General features: G+C 39.9%; 1 protein-coding gene across 1 annotated transcript; it reads right to left on the bottom strand.

The window, feature by feature from the left end:
• Positions 1 to 830: 830 nt before the first annotated feature.
• On the bottom strand, positions 831 to 13,333 carry LOC106920101 (uncharacterized). Its single transcript, XM_014990920.2, has 5 exons — positions 12,717 to 13,333; positions 6,791 to 7,127; positions 5,122 to 5,682; positions 2,699 to 2,912; positions 831 to 1,500 (listed from the first exon to the last, which is right to left on the bottom strand). Exons 2-5 carry the CDS (start codon positions 7,065 to 7,067, stop codon positions 1,245 to 1,247), a joined length of 1,308 nt encoding a protein of 435 aa, XP_014846406.2. The 5' UTR covers positions 7,068 to 7,127; positions 12,717 to 13,333; the 3' UTR covers positions 831 to 1,244.
• Positions 13,334 to 14,064: the final 731 nt, after the last annotated feature.

Genomic DNA, 14,064 nt, shown 5'->3' with positions numbered 1-14,064 from the left:
GTTCGGCTGCTTTTAGGTGTTGTCATAATACAGAAATTCATCCTCACATTTACTAACCTTTCATTTGTGCTGTGTAAATCTTTGAAGTATTCATGGTGCTGCTGTGAAAAAATTAAAACTTTTAGCTGAATTTAGTTTTTGTTCCATGTTTTCTGCAGATTGATCAGCAGAATGAAGGAGCAGCTTTGTGTTGAAGGAAGAGATAAACAGGTTAATTTAGGTTCCAGGTCCAAAATATGGTCACAAATGTACAACAGGATGGATGGATGGATGGATGGATGGATGGATGGATGGATGGATGGATGGATGGATGGATGGATGGATGGATGGATGGATGGATGGATGGATGGATGGATGGATGGATGGATGGATGGATGGATGGATGGATGGATGGATGGATGGATGGATTTAAAGCAACATTCTTCTTTTGTCTTTTTACATCTTAAGATCATTTTTATCATAACTTTAAAACATTTAGGGTTAATTTCTACAACCAGCCTGACTGCAAATAGATTTTATCATCTGATCTTGAAAAAACTCAGTTTTTAACTTAACGAGCATCTTTGGTGTCTGACCTCTAATTATTGCCCTCTGAAGAGCTCATTAATCTCCAGTTGACTGAGAAACCAAACTGAGTGAATCTTATTCTCTTCTGGTTTCTGGTCTCATTTGGGAGCCACAAACCCAAGAAGTTCATCAGAAGAGAGGATGCCAGCAGGGTGGAGACACACAGAGAGCAACATGTTATCACATAATGACAGTCCCTGCACTTCACCAGGAATAACCGCTCAGTCCAAGGAAAAAAAGCACCAGAAAAAGACAGGTCTGTGTTTTTTTCTTACAAATGGTTTTTATTCTGTCCTGTACAAACCCTCTGTAAAGTCAAAGTAGTAAAATCTGACAACTGCAGCTGCTTTGCGGTGAAACAAATCCAGCCGGGCACAGGGCAGAGCTTCTGCTTAAATATAGGCATTGGAACAGCTTAAAAAGACAAAAGTTTTATGTGTACAGCATTGTTCAAAGGCATCCTCGGCCACAGCCAGGCAGAGCGCTTGCATTTCAGATAATAAAGCACAAAACCACATGAAAAAGGGCTGCACACAGGAGGAGCAACAAGTAAAAGCCGTCACATAGTTGGAGGTTACAGCGGCGGCGGGTGTAGCTCTGCTGAGCAGCAGACCACAGGAATGGCCTATTTCTGGGAGGATGGCCTCCTCTCGGAGAAGAAAGCGCAGCTCTCCCTCTCACTGAGCGTCCAGGATGTCTGTGGGCAGGACGTCTGGTTTGCCGCTCGGGCTTTGTGATGTCTCCCCCGACCAGGAAGACGGGGTGACCTGATTATACAGGGCGTCCTGAGGGCCAAAAAGGGGCTGTTTGAGATTGAGATTGTACATGAGGAACAGATTGAGAGCGACCACGGCGAGGAGCGGGAAGGAGGTCAGACCAGAACCGAAGCCTCTCCAGGAGCCACACGTGTTCAGGCTGAACCAGAAAACAAGCCTGAGAAGGACGAGAAAACAACCCCAAACAGGAAATCAGAGCACGTTCAGATATTTATGATAAACACTCAACATCTCGCTCGTCAGCCACGCTTACAAGATGAAGTATTTCCAACAACAAACCTGCATTACTCAAACATAAACGTACCTGAGCTTTGACTTTTTCTAGTAAAATATAAGCCCTGTTGCATTGAAATCTAAGGATTTAAGTCTGATCAATATCATCTCATTTTGTCTGTAGCAGCTTTTCATCAGTGACGAATATTTTAAGCATGCCTAAAAGTAAGATGAAACAAAAAATATTTGGTCCATGCTAGTAAACCATGCTAGGATCATCAACAGATCAGGATCACTTAATAAAATAAAATAAATAAAGAGAAGAATTCTGATTTCAATCTCAGAATTTCAACTTTAATGTCAGAGTTACGACTTTAAACTCAGAATTTTAATTCTGAATCAATCTAAGTCAAAAACCAAACAAATAACCAAACAGTCTTAGGTGTATGTCAGTTGTGTTGTTCATATATGAAAATAGTCACAAAACAGTTTCCTCCTCGTTGTATATGGGCTTTTGTAAACCTGCATTATATCCACAGTCTCAGATTTGATAGATCGATTTGAGTTTTAAATTAAAGTGAGAATTCTGTGAAAAAAAGTCAAGATTCTGTAAAAAAAAAGTCAAAATTCTGAGAAATTCTGAGGAAGTCAGAATTCTGAAATTAACGTCAAAATTCTGAGAAAAAAGTCAAAATACTGAGAAAAACTTTAAAATACTGAGAAAAGTCAGAATTCTGAGAAAAAAGTCAAAATTCTGAGAAAAAAAGTCAAAATACTGAGAAAAACTTTAAAATACTGAGAAAAGTCAGAATTCTGAGAAAAAAGTCAAAATTCTGAGAAAAAAAGTCAAAATTATGAGAAAAAGTCTAAATTCTTTTAAAAAAGTCAGAATTCAGAAATTAAAGTCAGAATTCTGAAATTACAGTCAGAATTTTATTTTATTTTTCCAGTGGCCTTTGTTGTCTTCTTATACGTTTAATGAACTTCTCTAGTTCTGTAGTGCATTTGGGTCAAACCTCCACTCGTTGATGTGCAGCCGGGCTGTATGAACACATTTGAGCCTTTGGGCATTTTTGTGTTTGGTGATGACCCCTTCAGGTCAAAGGTCACCATTAAATCCTTCAACCTGCTCTGACCTTCACCTGCCAATGATGAACATGACCACCAGAATGGGCACCAGCTTCAGCTGCTCCTGCGGCAGCAGGGCGGCCATCACCACCAGGTTGAGCACGTAGAGCAGCAGCTGCTCCAGGGACGATGAGACGAACAGCTGCTGCACAGCGTGTCTTCGATCAGTCGGCTCCTGCAGACCCAGGGACCCGGAGCACAACTGGCACGCCGCACCAACCAGCATGGCTGCAAGGAAGAGAGGAGCAATAAGTCAGAATCCATCTTGAATCTGGGCCATCTTTCCACAAGCAGCGCCAAAGTCACTGCAAACTGATCTGACAGCAACTTTGTGTTTTCACATTTTTCCCTCATTTGAATGCAGCTACTGCTGGCAGGAAGGCTGACATGCAAATACTCTGGCATCTGCTTGAAATCTGGGTCAGAGGTAACTCCTCTGGGATGGATTTGGTCGGGTTGGTTCAGTCACCTGCTCTCTCATTCTGAACATTCTGAACCAGAGACCACTGAGACCATTAAACTTTTCACTTTTATCAAATCAGGTGCGCTGACATTTCTAGATTTGGTTGAAGTCAAAACAGCTACCCTAAAATATTCAATAATATTTAGCAGAAAGAGGAGGAGGACAAAATTTAAAATATAAAAATGTGTACATCGACTTTGTGGAAAAGCGTGCATATATTCAACAAAAAGGTACAAAAATATTTATAAATAATTATATGGAAGATGAAGGATATACATAAACAGTAAAATAATGTGACATTCTTATGATAAAAGTAAAATTATGTTTTCTATATAAGATATTGATGTAATATATACTGCTACATGTATTTTGATATTGAGAAATAATAGAAAAGGGTTATAATTTTTAAAAAGTGTAAGTATGGGAGCTAAAATGACAAAGTATAGGTTTTTTTATATTTTATGTGTACGTAGCCTTGTTTTGTTTTTTATTGATTTGTTTGAAATAACAAAAGCATGTATAGAACTTTTCCCACATTACAACCTTAGACTTGTATTGTTCAGTGTGGCTTCTTCATTAAACTTTCAGTCAGAGGCTTCTTCAGAGTTGCTGTAACACTGACTGCTGCAGCAGATCCTTCTGGCCAGCAACTCTGAGATAGACATTTATTTTCCTTCTGGGATTAATAAAGTAATTTTGAACTGAACCAATTTTATTTAGGCTTTATGTGAAAAACCAACATAAATATGTTTTAAATAGTAAAAATCTGAAAAGAGTGGCAGCACAAGTCTTCATATTCCTGAGTTAATATTATAGAGAAGCACTTCTTTCTACAGCTGTAAATATTTATTTGGGTATGTCTTATTAAGTTTGGAAGGAGAGAAACAGTTTCCATATTCATTTGGATCTTTGACTTGCATGATGCTGCCAGCGCCAGTTCAACTTTGGTCTGATTTGACTAGGACTGAAACACTAAATCAGACTAGTTTTGCTTATTCAACTAATTTAGTAATTGATTAATCATTAACTGGATAATACAGACTCAAAAAAGGTAATTTTGCTGAAATAACAGCATATTCAGAGAAATAATTAAGTGAAAAATGTAAAATAAATAAATAATATTTTAATTGCATCTGACATCCCACACCAGACTCTATTTGAGCCGTTTCCCTCTCACTTTCCTCCACCATCTTTGTTTCTGTATCAACTGGTTCTGCTTTAGGATGACCAACAGTGCCCTCTTCTGGATGGTGGGAAAACTACAGCACTAAAAGAAGGTCTAACCAGTGGAACTAAATTTTCATCTAATAAATGAAATCTTACAATTTCATATGTCAATTTCATATGATTTCATCAATACATTTTTTGCATTCCTATTGTGTGCTTATGTTCTCTTTCAAACCCCTGAGGCTTTATAATCTCTAAAAAATAAACTTAATGGACATTTTGGCATATGACAAAAAGTGAAACTGAACATATTACACATTGGTGCGCCGATAAATTGGCGCACCAATTTATCAGCCAGTTGATTTCCTTCATTTTGTGAGATCGGTGATAGGCCAATTCTGACACGTGAAGCCGATCTTATCCACCGATCTTATCTTCCTCAGCAAAGGTCTAAAAATCAGTCACTCTCCTCTTTTGCTCTCTCGTGAGAATGTTTGCAGTTAATAGTAGTCACCCCAGTGCTGCCAAAGTCAGTGACTTTCTTGCTATATTTAGTAACATTTCAGACAAAAAAATTGGCATCGGCCAAAGTCGGAATTGGCAGGCCAGGCTTTTTAAAGATCGGTAATTGGCCATAAAACTGCAATTGGTGCACCTCAAGTTAAAAGGTCATTAAATTACATAGAAAAACGAAAACATTCCCAGACGAGGTGGCCAGACGAACCCCATCCTGGTCGTCTGGCCGCCTTTACATCTGATCTTTACGTTAAATTTGTGTTTGTGATCGTGCAGGTGTCTGAGTCGTACCAAGCACCATGGGGAGCGCTGCCACTGCGCAGCAGCAGAAGGTGAAAATGATGCGGCAGCTTATGTCCGGACAGTCGGGGGGTCTGATTGGGACATAGAAATAGAGTGCATAGAGCATCCCGGCTGCACATAGAAGCGAGGCCAGGACGGAGAGGATGGCTGGGAGACGGGCGCTCTGGCTGCATTTACACCGACAGCAGCACCTCCCCTGATCCAACGCCTCCCCTGTGGCCCCGTCAGTCTCTCCGAACCCCTCTGTGCTCCACACGGCCAGCTCCACGCTCTCCCGCGGCGGCCCTATCAGGGGTCGGCCCTCGTCCGCCGGGCTCTCCACAGTGGTGGATTCTGGGCTCCATCTCGGCGTGTTTGTGCCGTTGGGAATGTCGCCCTGAGAGGCCGGCGGAGGGGGGCTCATGCAGTTTTCCATGGCGGTGTCCAAACTGTGCGAAGTGATGATGGGGCTGGAAAGAGTTTGATCTGGCTCCTCCTGCTGCTCTGTCTGATTTGCTCCGCTGTGTGGTGCGGGGGTGGCGCTGGGCTGCTGGTGGCACCGAGCAGAGCCTGTCAGGATCAAAACACAGTTTAGTACGCAATCCAAATCCGAAAGGAGACAATCGGAGGTGTTGGAGCATCAAGTCTGACCTGAAAGATCTGCTGTTAAATCGGACATAAACTTTATGTTTTTGACAAGAATAATTTGAGGGAAATTGTTGGATAGCCTTTAAATTATATTGTAAAAATTTTAATCAGATTAATCGTGATAAATCAGTCAACTAATCAAAATGGGTAGGTGTCACAGAAATTAAAAATGATTTCATATACAGCTCTGGAAAAAATTAAGAGACCTCTTAAAATGATCATTTTCTCTGATTTTACTTTGAATAGGAATATGTTTCAGTAAAATGAACGTTGTTCTTTTATTCTATGAACTACTGACAACATGTCTCTGATATTCCAAGCAAAAATTTAGTATTTATTGAAAAATGGTAAAAATAACAAAAAAAGATGCAGTACTTTCAGACCTCAAATGCAAAGAAAACAAGTTCATATTCATTCAGAAACAATAATATTAATGTTTTAACTCAGGAAAAATTCAGAAATCAATATTTGGTGGAATAACCAGGAGGTTTTCAATGGAGTTCAGTGCAGTGGGCTCTTAGCTTTTTCCAGACCTGTATGTTTATTTCTAAATAGCTTTATAAATTTTATTTTTTATCATTACTTTTCTTCTTTTGGGTGGATTGCCAATCATTTGGCGGGGCATGTGGGTGGGTCAGTGCCCCCCTCGACCCTCACTTTAGCTCCGCCCCTGTAAATAGTACATAAGCATTCACTAAAAACAACCAAAAGAATGTACTTATTTAGATAAAAGTTAAAACATGTTGCTAGATTCAGCTCCACCTGCAATATCTAAAATGATGCAAAGAATAGATCGAGGTGTTGTCATACTGTAATCCTGTTGTTTCGTTACCAAAGGATGGCAAAGGCATTTGATCAAAACCTCAGGAAATAGTGTTAATTTCCAAGCAGAATAATGATGTAACCCCGTAGAGTGTGTTGTTTATATGCTGTTGCTTAGCCTCAAATCTATTTTAACTCCATTTGGTTCCAGCTTGGCTTTTACTTTTTCTCCGTTTGTTCCAAACTAAAGGCAGATTCAGTGACTCACTCTTTGACTGCGCCGTTGCTGCTGGCGGCGGCTCCAGGGAGCGCTGGGAGCCGGAGGCCGAATGGGAGGCCGAGCGGAGCTCCTCCACAGACGACTCCGGGCTGTCCGACACCGGCGCCAGGGAGATCTGGGTGTCCAGGTCCAAGAAGGGCGAGAAGGAGAGCCGGGCGGGGTCGATGTCCTGCAGCTGGTTGATGATGTCACTGATAGACTCCTTCACGGTGTCGAGCTCCTTCACGTTCTGCCTGTCAGTAGCCTGAAGCCCCGAGGTGCTCATAGTCACGCAGGCTGAGAGGAGCGAGCTGAGGTCCAGACGAAAACCAGGACAGAGTCCAACCTGGAACAGGGAGGACAGACATTAAAGTCGTCTGTAGTTTGAAGGTCACCTATTATGCTTTTTTGAACAGGTTAGGATAGATCTATGGGCTATACAGAACTTGTTAATTTTTTTATTTTATTTTGCACAAAATTCTTCTTAGGCTGCGTTCACACTGCAGCCTGTGACCCAATTCCGATGTTTTGTCAAATTGGATTTTTTTTGGCCAAATATATGCGACCTTTACGTGTTCTCCAGCATAGACATAATATAAGAGTAGACCCCACATTGGCTGCTCCGGCGCAGGAAAAACGGCGGCCATCTTGGAGCGGTATACCCTCCTACTTTGCTCAACAAAACAGCAAAAGATGCCTCAGCACTGAGGGATATTGTTGTTCGGATCGATGGACTATTGATGCGAGGGCTCCACAAACAACATTTCACAAGAAAGATGGACATATTATTGTTTGTGATTACAATATTATTTTACTGTACTTATGTCCACCGGCGAGATACCAGCTAATATTAGCTACATTGCTTGGTGTAATACGGGTTCAGCCCCGCTATGAAGGCTAACTGAGATTCCGTAAATCTAAAAAAATTTAATTATTCTCTAACATTGACTTAGATTATTAGAAATGAAACAATGTAACATATATTATAAAACTTATATTATGTGTTATAACATTCACCAGCAAAGTTTACACTGGTGGTAAAGACTATTATTTATATGTAATTCTTTCACTCTGTCAAAAAGTAAGATACATCCCAAATCTTCTGTTTTTGTTTTGAAGGTTTCCTAAAGACACGATGTGAGGAAGAAGAGGGAGATATCTATAAAGAGAGACGGATTCACTGCAGCACGGATTAATCTCGCATCGGATTTTGGACTCAATTCTCGCATCGGATTTTGGACTCAATCTCAGCTGCTGAATCACTCTGAAGCTAGAACTGGTCGGCTGAAAATCATATACATATGTATATATGTATATGTGGACCGCTCAAAGATGGCCGCCCTAAATCTCGTCAGCGACAATAGGCGAGAGCGGTCCATGAGGCGTCTATCCTTATATTATGTCTATGTCTATTCCTATATTACGTCTATGTTCTCCAGTGCTAACTGCAAACGACGTGAAAGTGTCCCGCATGCGCAGTAGAGGGCGCAATAACGTCACACACAGAGCGCGTGCTCAGTGTTTTGCCAAACTTCATAAAAAAGAAGATGGATGGTAACGGCGGAGCATGGCTTGCGATTTTAAAGTTGTTGTCCGAGCGGAGCCAGCACAGTAACAACTTAATCCTCGTTATAGTCCGCCATGATTGTTGACGTTCCGGTCGGCTGAATGAATCTGAACGCGACCTGACAGTTCGGATTCAGATCACATTTGAATCGGATACGTGTCGGACATCCAAGTGGCCCGGGTCGCATTCGAAAAGAATCCGACCTGTGTTGTCCAGACTGTCATGAAAAGACCAGATACAGGTCGCATTAAGGACAAAATAAAAATAAAAAAATTGGAATTGGGTTTCTTCGGGCTTAGGGTTGCCACCCGTCCCTTAAAGTACGTATTGAACCGATACGGGACGCGAGTACTTTATGTAGTAGTCTGCCCCAGTCATTTTTTCACTCACGGTGTTGGGGTTGAGATACTGTGCTTTCCGGGTAACACCGACACGCTGCCGCCGTTAGTGGGCGGCAACCCTATTCGGGCTGCAGTGTGAACGTAGCTTTAAATAATGAGATTTTTATGATAAAGTGTTGAGGTCATACAAAATGACAATTAAGTTCAGTAAGTCATAAAATTTCAAGAATAAAGTCGAAATAATAGGAGAATAAAGCTGAAGCATTTGCTTGGGTTGCTAGGTAACGCGCAGTGCCTGTTGAAAGTGACTTAACAGTTTAGGATTTTTGAAATGACTTGTTTTTCCAGACACCATTAAGCATTAACCTATTACAGATGGATGTGTTTCAGAAGCAGTTGAGGCAAAATATGAATTTAGCTTTACTAATTGTTAGCTTCCTACTGTTTCTTCAGGCAAGTGACAGTGATGGAAAGCTGCCACAAAACAGAAACTCTTTTAGGAACAGAGTACTTAGATCCAGGGCAAAACAACATCTCTCCAGTTTTTGTATTAATTTGGGGTTTTTGTCTGGATTTTGTTCATTTTAATTCGTTAGGAAGATAATTTTATTTAATACACCAATATTAAATTGATTGTATGTTTCTTTTGTGAAAGTATTAAATTTTTTTCATATGAAAACAGCTGGATTGTAACACTTTCATCGCCTCTTCTGTGTGCTTTTCCACTGTTTGCATCTCTCTCCTCTGTTATTGAGTTGCACCAACTGTTTATTTTGAAGAGCATTCACTGGCAGTAAAGCATCCACTCAGATATGCCTTAAGACCTTAAAATGCATGTAATCCCTCATATTTTCAGTATGTTATCTGTAGCCTAGAAGGATAAAAATTGTTTATTTTTGAACAAAGTGTTTCATTTGGTTCTGTAGGAGATTGTTTTGGACTTTTGTATCTATAAGGCATTGATGGATTTAGGACTGAAACAATCAGATTAATCATGATGCATTGAATAAATGATTGTCAACTAATTTAGTAATCGATTAATCACAATTAATCAGTTATACTTTTGTGAGTATACAGACTCAAAAAGGCAATTCAGATGAAAGATGAGAAACTTTAGTCTGTAAATCTATTCTACACAGAAATCCTCTGGTGGAAAAGTTTTAGCTTCACCTGCCTCAAATTTATATAAAAGAAATCCTGTTAAGCACCGTTTTCTGTCCAGTTATTAATCGATTAATCCAAAAAACAGATCAGCTCTACACTAGTGATGTTAAATCAGACAGAAAGCTTTTCACATGTTGAAGCTTTCAGGATTTTTTTAGCTGCAGATCCATCTTTTGCTACAAATGATCAAATGTTTACTACAGTAATGCTATGTTGTGGCATTATAGGCAAAAAAAAAAATCTTGTTTTCATGTTTAAAAAAGGAACTATTTGCATCTTAAATGTATTCCTAGTATTGCCTGAAAAGACTTCAGTGGTTAAATGAAAAATAGGCAGAATGTGGGGAAAAAACTCAATCGATTAATCATATGAATAAATTATTACTAAAATTATTATTAGTTGCATGCATAGATAGATTGATGAAATGTCCAACTCTGTGAGACAGGAATCAGAGAAGTACGATAAATAACTAAATAACTTTTGCGCTGTCAGTTTGATTTACCAACAGGAGTCACTGATCTGAAACAGAATCATGTCACGTTGAACCAGGACGATAATTAAAGCGGACTCATTTTCCTGAAGTCCTAATTAAATGTTTTGGGGATGAACTGGGTTTGGATCCCGGTACCGAAGCGCTGCTCTCGCCCACTGATTGCAGCCTGTTTGTCTGCAGCTAATTTCAGGGTTTGCACAGCAACGCCGCTCCTTCCCTCTCTTTTGCAAATTGTGTGTTTTCCTGAAAACAAATTTGACTGAGAACCAGTCCGTCCGTCTGCGCCCACAACAAACAGAGCTGAGATCAGTTCGGACCTGGAGCCAGTTCATATGGGTCAAACTGTCCGAATCAGAACCAAAATGAAGGGGAATGGATCATAAAACTACATTTTCAGATAACTCTGTACAATTCAAGTCTTATAGAAATGTTTCAGATCATCAAGCTAATTTTAAGCTTTAAATCTTAAGATTTAAATCTGTGCTTTGATTAGGCCGCTCCGTTTTTAAACCCATTCAGAGTCACAAACTGATGGCTGGATGTTAATCTACAAGATTTTTTCTTGCAGGGCAGAATTAATAAATCATGAAGCAGCAAAGCAACCCCAGAGCATCACACTGCCACTACTATGTTTGATTGCTGGTATAAAATACTTTTTAATAATCTGTTAATTTTGCCCAGATGCAATGAAACAAATTTAAGACTGATAGATTTGTGGATTTTTCCACATCTGTTCTGTAATTTCCTTACTGTTGTTTTGAGGTTTTTGCAGCCAACTTCATGTTGTGTCAGTGGGAAAAAATACATAAAAAATAAAAATGGATCTCCAACTCAGAAAAAAATAATTGAAATTGAATCAAGTTTGTCAAACTTACTTTATTTACATTTGTTTAACATGTCAACTTAAACTTAATCTCATTACTGCCAGCATCCCTAGGTGGGCACCATAAGAGGGAAAGGTGGGCAGACATACTGTATGGGTCCCATATGGGTTTGTCCGCAGGTTCCATGGTGGCCCCACATGGGTTTTCCCATTTAGGGAAAACCCAAGTTTTTGGAAAACTTGGGTTTTCCAAAAACCCATGGAGTACCCAAGTTTTTACATGGTGGTGGGTCCACCACCATGTAGGGCCCATGTAGGACTCATGTGGGCTGTGGCCCTACATGGACAAACCCATATGGGACCCATCCAATCTGCCCTCCTTTTCTCCCATATGGGGCCGACCTAGGCATGCTGGCAGGTTCTCTTTTTTTTTTTTTTTTTTTTTTTTTTAACAATGAATCACCTGTTTTCTTTTTTCAGTGCAGACAAGTTTTAATTGACTTGGATGTGTGTTTTTGTTCTGTTAGTAAATCAGAATCATTTGAAAACCGCTTTTAATTTACTTTTGATGTTAACATTTGTTGGTTGATGCTCAAACTTAAATGTGAGAAAATAAGAAACAGAGGGAAAAAACATTTTCTCTGCATTGTAATTCAGGGAAACACTGAATTACAATGAAAAATTAACTTGTACCACATTAAATATGAGCAAAACAGGGACAAAAGGGAAATGGATACATATTGCTGAAAAAATATTATTGAACAGCATAAAAAAAACATTTGTAACAAAGTTAAATGCACAATGTGCAAATAAAGAAAAAGGGTGGTGCTGCGGTGGCTGGTGTGCTAAAACACCAAAATTAGCCTCGGGCTAACTAGGTTAATGTAAGTAAAATAAAATAAAATCTGTTAAATTTTTCTTTTTTTGGATTTTTTTTTTATCCAAAGAATAGTCCGAGTTTATGATGGATTCAGCTGAAAGCACAATAGCTCCAATAAGGCGCCTTTTGTGGGTCTGGCACCGCTTGAGCCATTTCAATCACATCTGCAGATTGCGTTTAGAGCTTTTTCTCCTGCACTTTTTTTTTTTTTTTTTGGCGCACATCCAACTGCGGCGCTGGATGGAGTCAGCACGCAAACCTCTCCGTGAACGACCATTTTCTAAACAAATGAGGACCTTAGCATGTATATAGATCACAATTAGGAGGCCTGCAGGTCGGAGGGGAGCAAATCAGCGCGATTTGTTGTAGATGGCGCATGACGGGGGTAAAAAGAAAAAAAACCACTTTGTCCCTTACCGCTGAGCTGAGCAACTCTTATGTAGTTTCTGATTTTTAAAAAAAGATTCAATCGTTGCGCAAACTGTAGGGATTTTCATATTTATTATTAAATACATCAAATAAAGCACATGAAGTGGTGCGTAAAATGCAGTCATTCAGAAATCCGTCACATACAGGAGCTGATTGTTTACACTGTAAACGCAAGCCGCAGTTTAAGCTCCAAATGAACGCGTTTCTCTGAACAGAAAAGGTTTTAAAACGAACTTACTTGAGTCGGAGATCGCAGAGTGTGGATTTACTCCTCTGTCCTTCCCTCCCCCTCGGTTTGCTTTTTGTCTTCCAGGATCCTGAACTTCTGAATCAAATTTCAGGACGGACAAAATACTAGGCTTTTCCTCCGCCCACACGCAGTTTTTCTTTTTTTCCTCCCTTCTTCCCGGGTACCATGTCAAAGACCATATGGAGCAAATAAAGCCGGAGACGATCCACAGGAGGAGGAGGAGGAGGAGGCACTTACTCTCAGTTTACCTTCAAATTCAACATTAGCAATCACAGCCATCACACAAACAAGTTTGTCCAAACAGGACGGTAAACATTTACTCTCAAACTAAACTCCAGCTTTCATCTAATATTCATACTCGGGATAAGTGTTTGTCCCGCGGAGGTACTTGATTAACGCAAACATCTCAGCTTCCCTGCGCGCTTTTCATACCTTTTAAAGATTCAATTGAGGGAGGATTTCAGTAATCCCTAATAAATTCACACAAAGTGAAAACACAGCTGCGTAGCGCAGTTTTGGATTTCAACTTCATGATGTCTGGAAATGTGAGGTTCTAAAAAACCCACAGGAGGAGGGAACCCCTTCCCCCCCAAAAAAACAACAAAAAACTGGATTCTCGTTTGTGTTGATTACATCACAAGAGGCAAAAGAGTAAAGCACATCAGTAAAAATGGCAGAAAAGTTAGCTTGGACACATTTCATCATAAATTTTAAATAATTAAGTTGCAAGGCGTGATGTTTGAGGCTTAGAGCTCCACTCTGACGCCATAATGGATGCTGCTGAGGATGATGAAGCTGGAGGAAACAGCAATGAAAGATCCAGGAAGTATGATCAAATAGCTTTAAAAAATCATTTAAAAACTACTTTTCTAAAACAAAAAGAGAACTCTGCCACATCCACTAAAACCAGAACACGACACCCATATCTGGTCGAGGGCGTTGCAACGTCTAAAAGTCTCTTGTTGCTGGAGACTGGACTTTAAAACACAAAAAATGAATGAATATTGTTGAGAACTGGAGCAGAAATGACAACTTGGCAAGTTTTTTGCTACAATTTACCACCATGGTAAAAACAAACTAATTCAGCTCTTTTAAGTCCCTGGGTAAGGTGCCGGTTTGCCAAGTCTCCAAGCTGCCACTCAGACATTTACCTGAGTAAGGTAGTGGAGTAAGGCAACCAGTGGAAAACAGGATCAGCATGTTGTCCATGGCAAATTCAAAGGCAAAAATTGCATTTAGGTTTTTTTTCCTTTTAAATTAAAATACACCAAAAAAAATTTTATTCCCCGTTTGCTTGAAAACAGATGTACGATCAATTTCTACTGAAAACAAGATA

The sequence above is a fragment of the Poecilia mexicana genome, unplaced genomic scaffold, assembly GCF_051168715.1.
Source record: "Poecilia mexicana isolate PSO_F unplaced genomic scaffold, ASM5116871v1 scaffold_4, whole genome shotgun sequence".
NCBI classification, from domain to species: domain Eukaryota; kingdom Metazoa; phylum Chordata; class Actinopteri; order Cyprinodontiformes; family Poeciliidae; genus Poecilia; species Poecilia mexicana.
The sequence above is the reverse complement of the archived record's forward strand: the minus strand, read 5'-3'. Positions and strand labels throughout refer to the sequence as shown.

Bases quoted from the DNA above. Each gene is read 5' to 3' on its own strand.
- LOC106920101 (XM_014990920.2), bottom strand. From the start codon at position 7,067: ATGAGCACCTCGGGGCTTCAGGCTACTGACAGGCAGAACGTGAAGGAG. The intron at 2,913-5,121 runs GTACGACTCAGA...TCTTCCTTGCAG, and splicing joins AGCGCTCCCCATGGTGCTTG to CCATGCTGGTTGGTGCGGCG. The intron at 1,501-2,698 runs GTGAAGGTCAGA...CGTCCTTCTCAG, and splicing joins GTCATGTTCATCATTGGCAG to GCTTGTTTTCTGGTTCAGCC.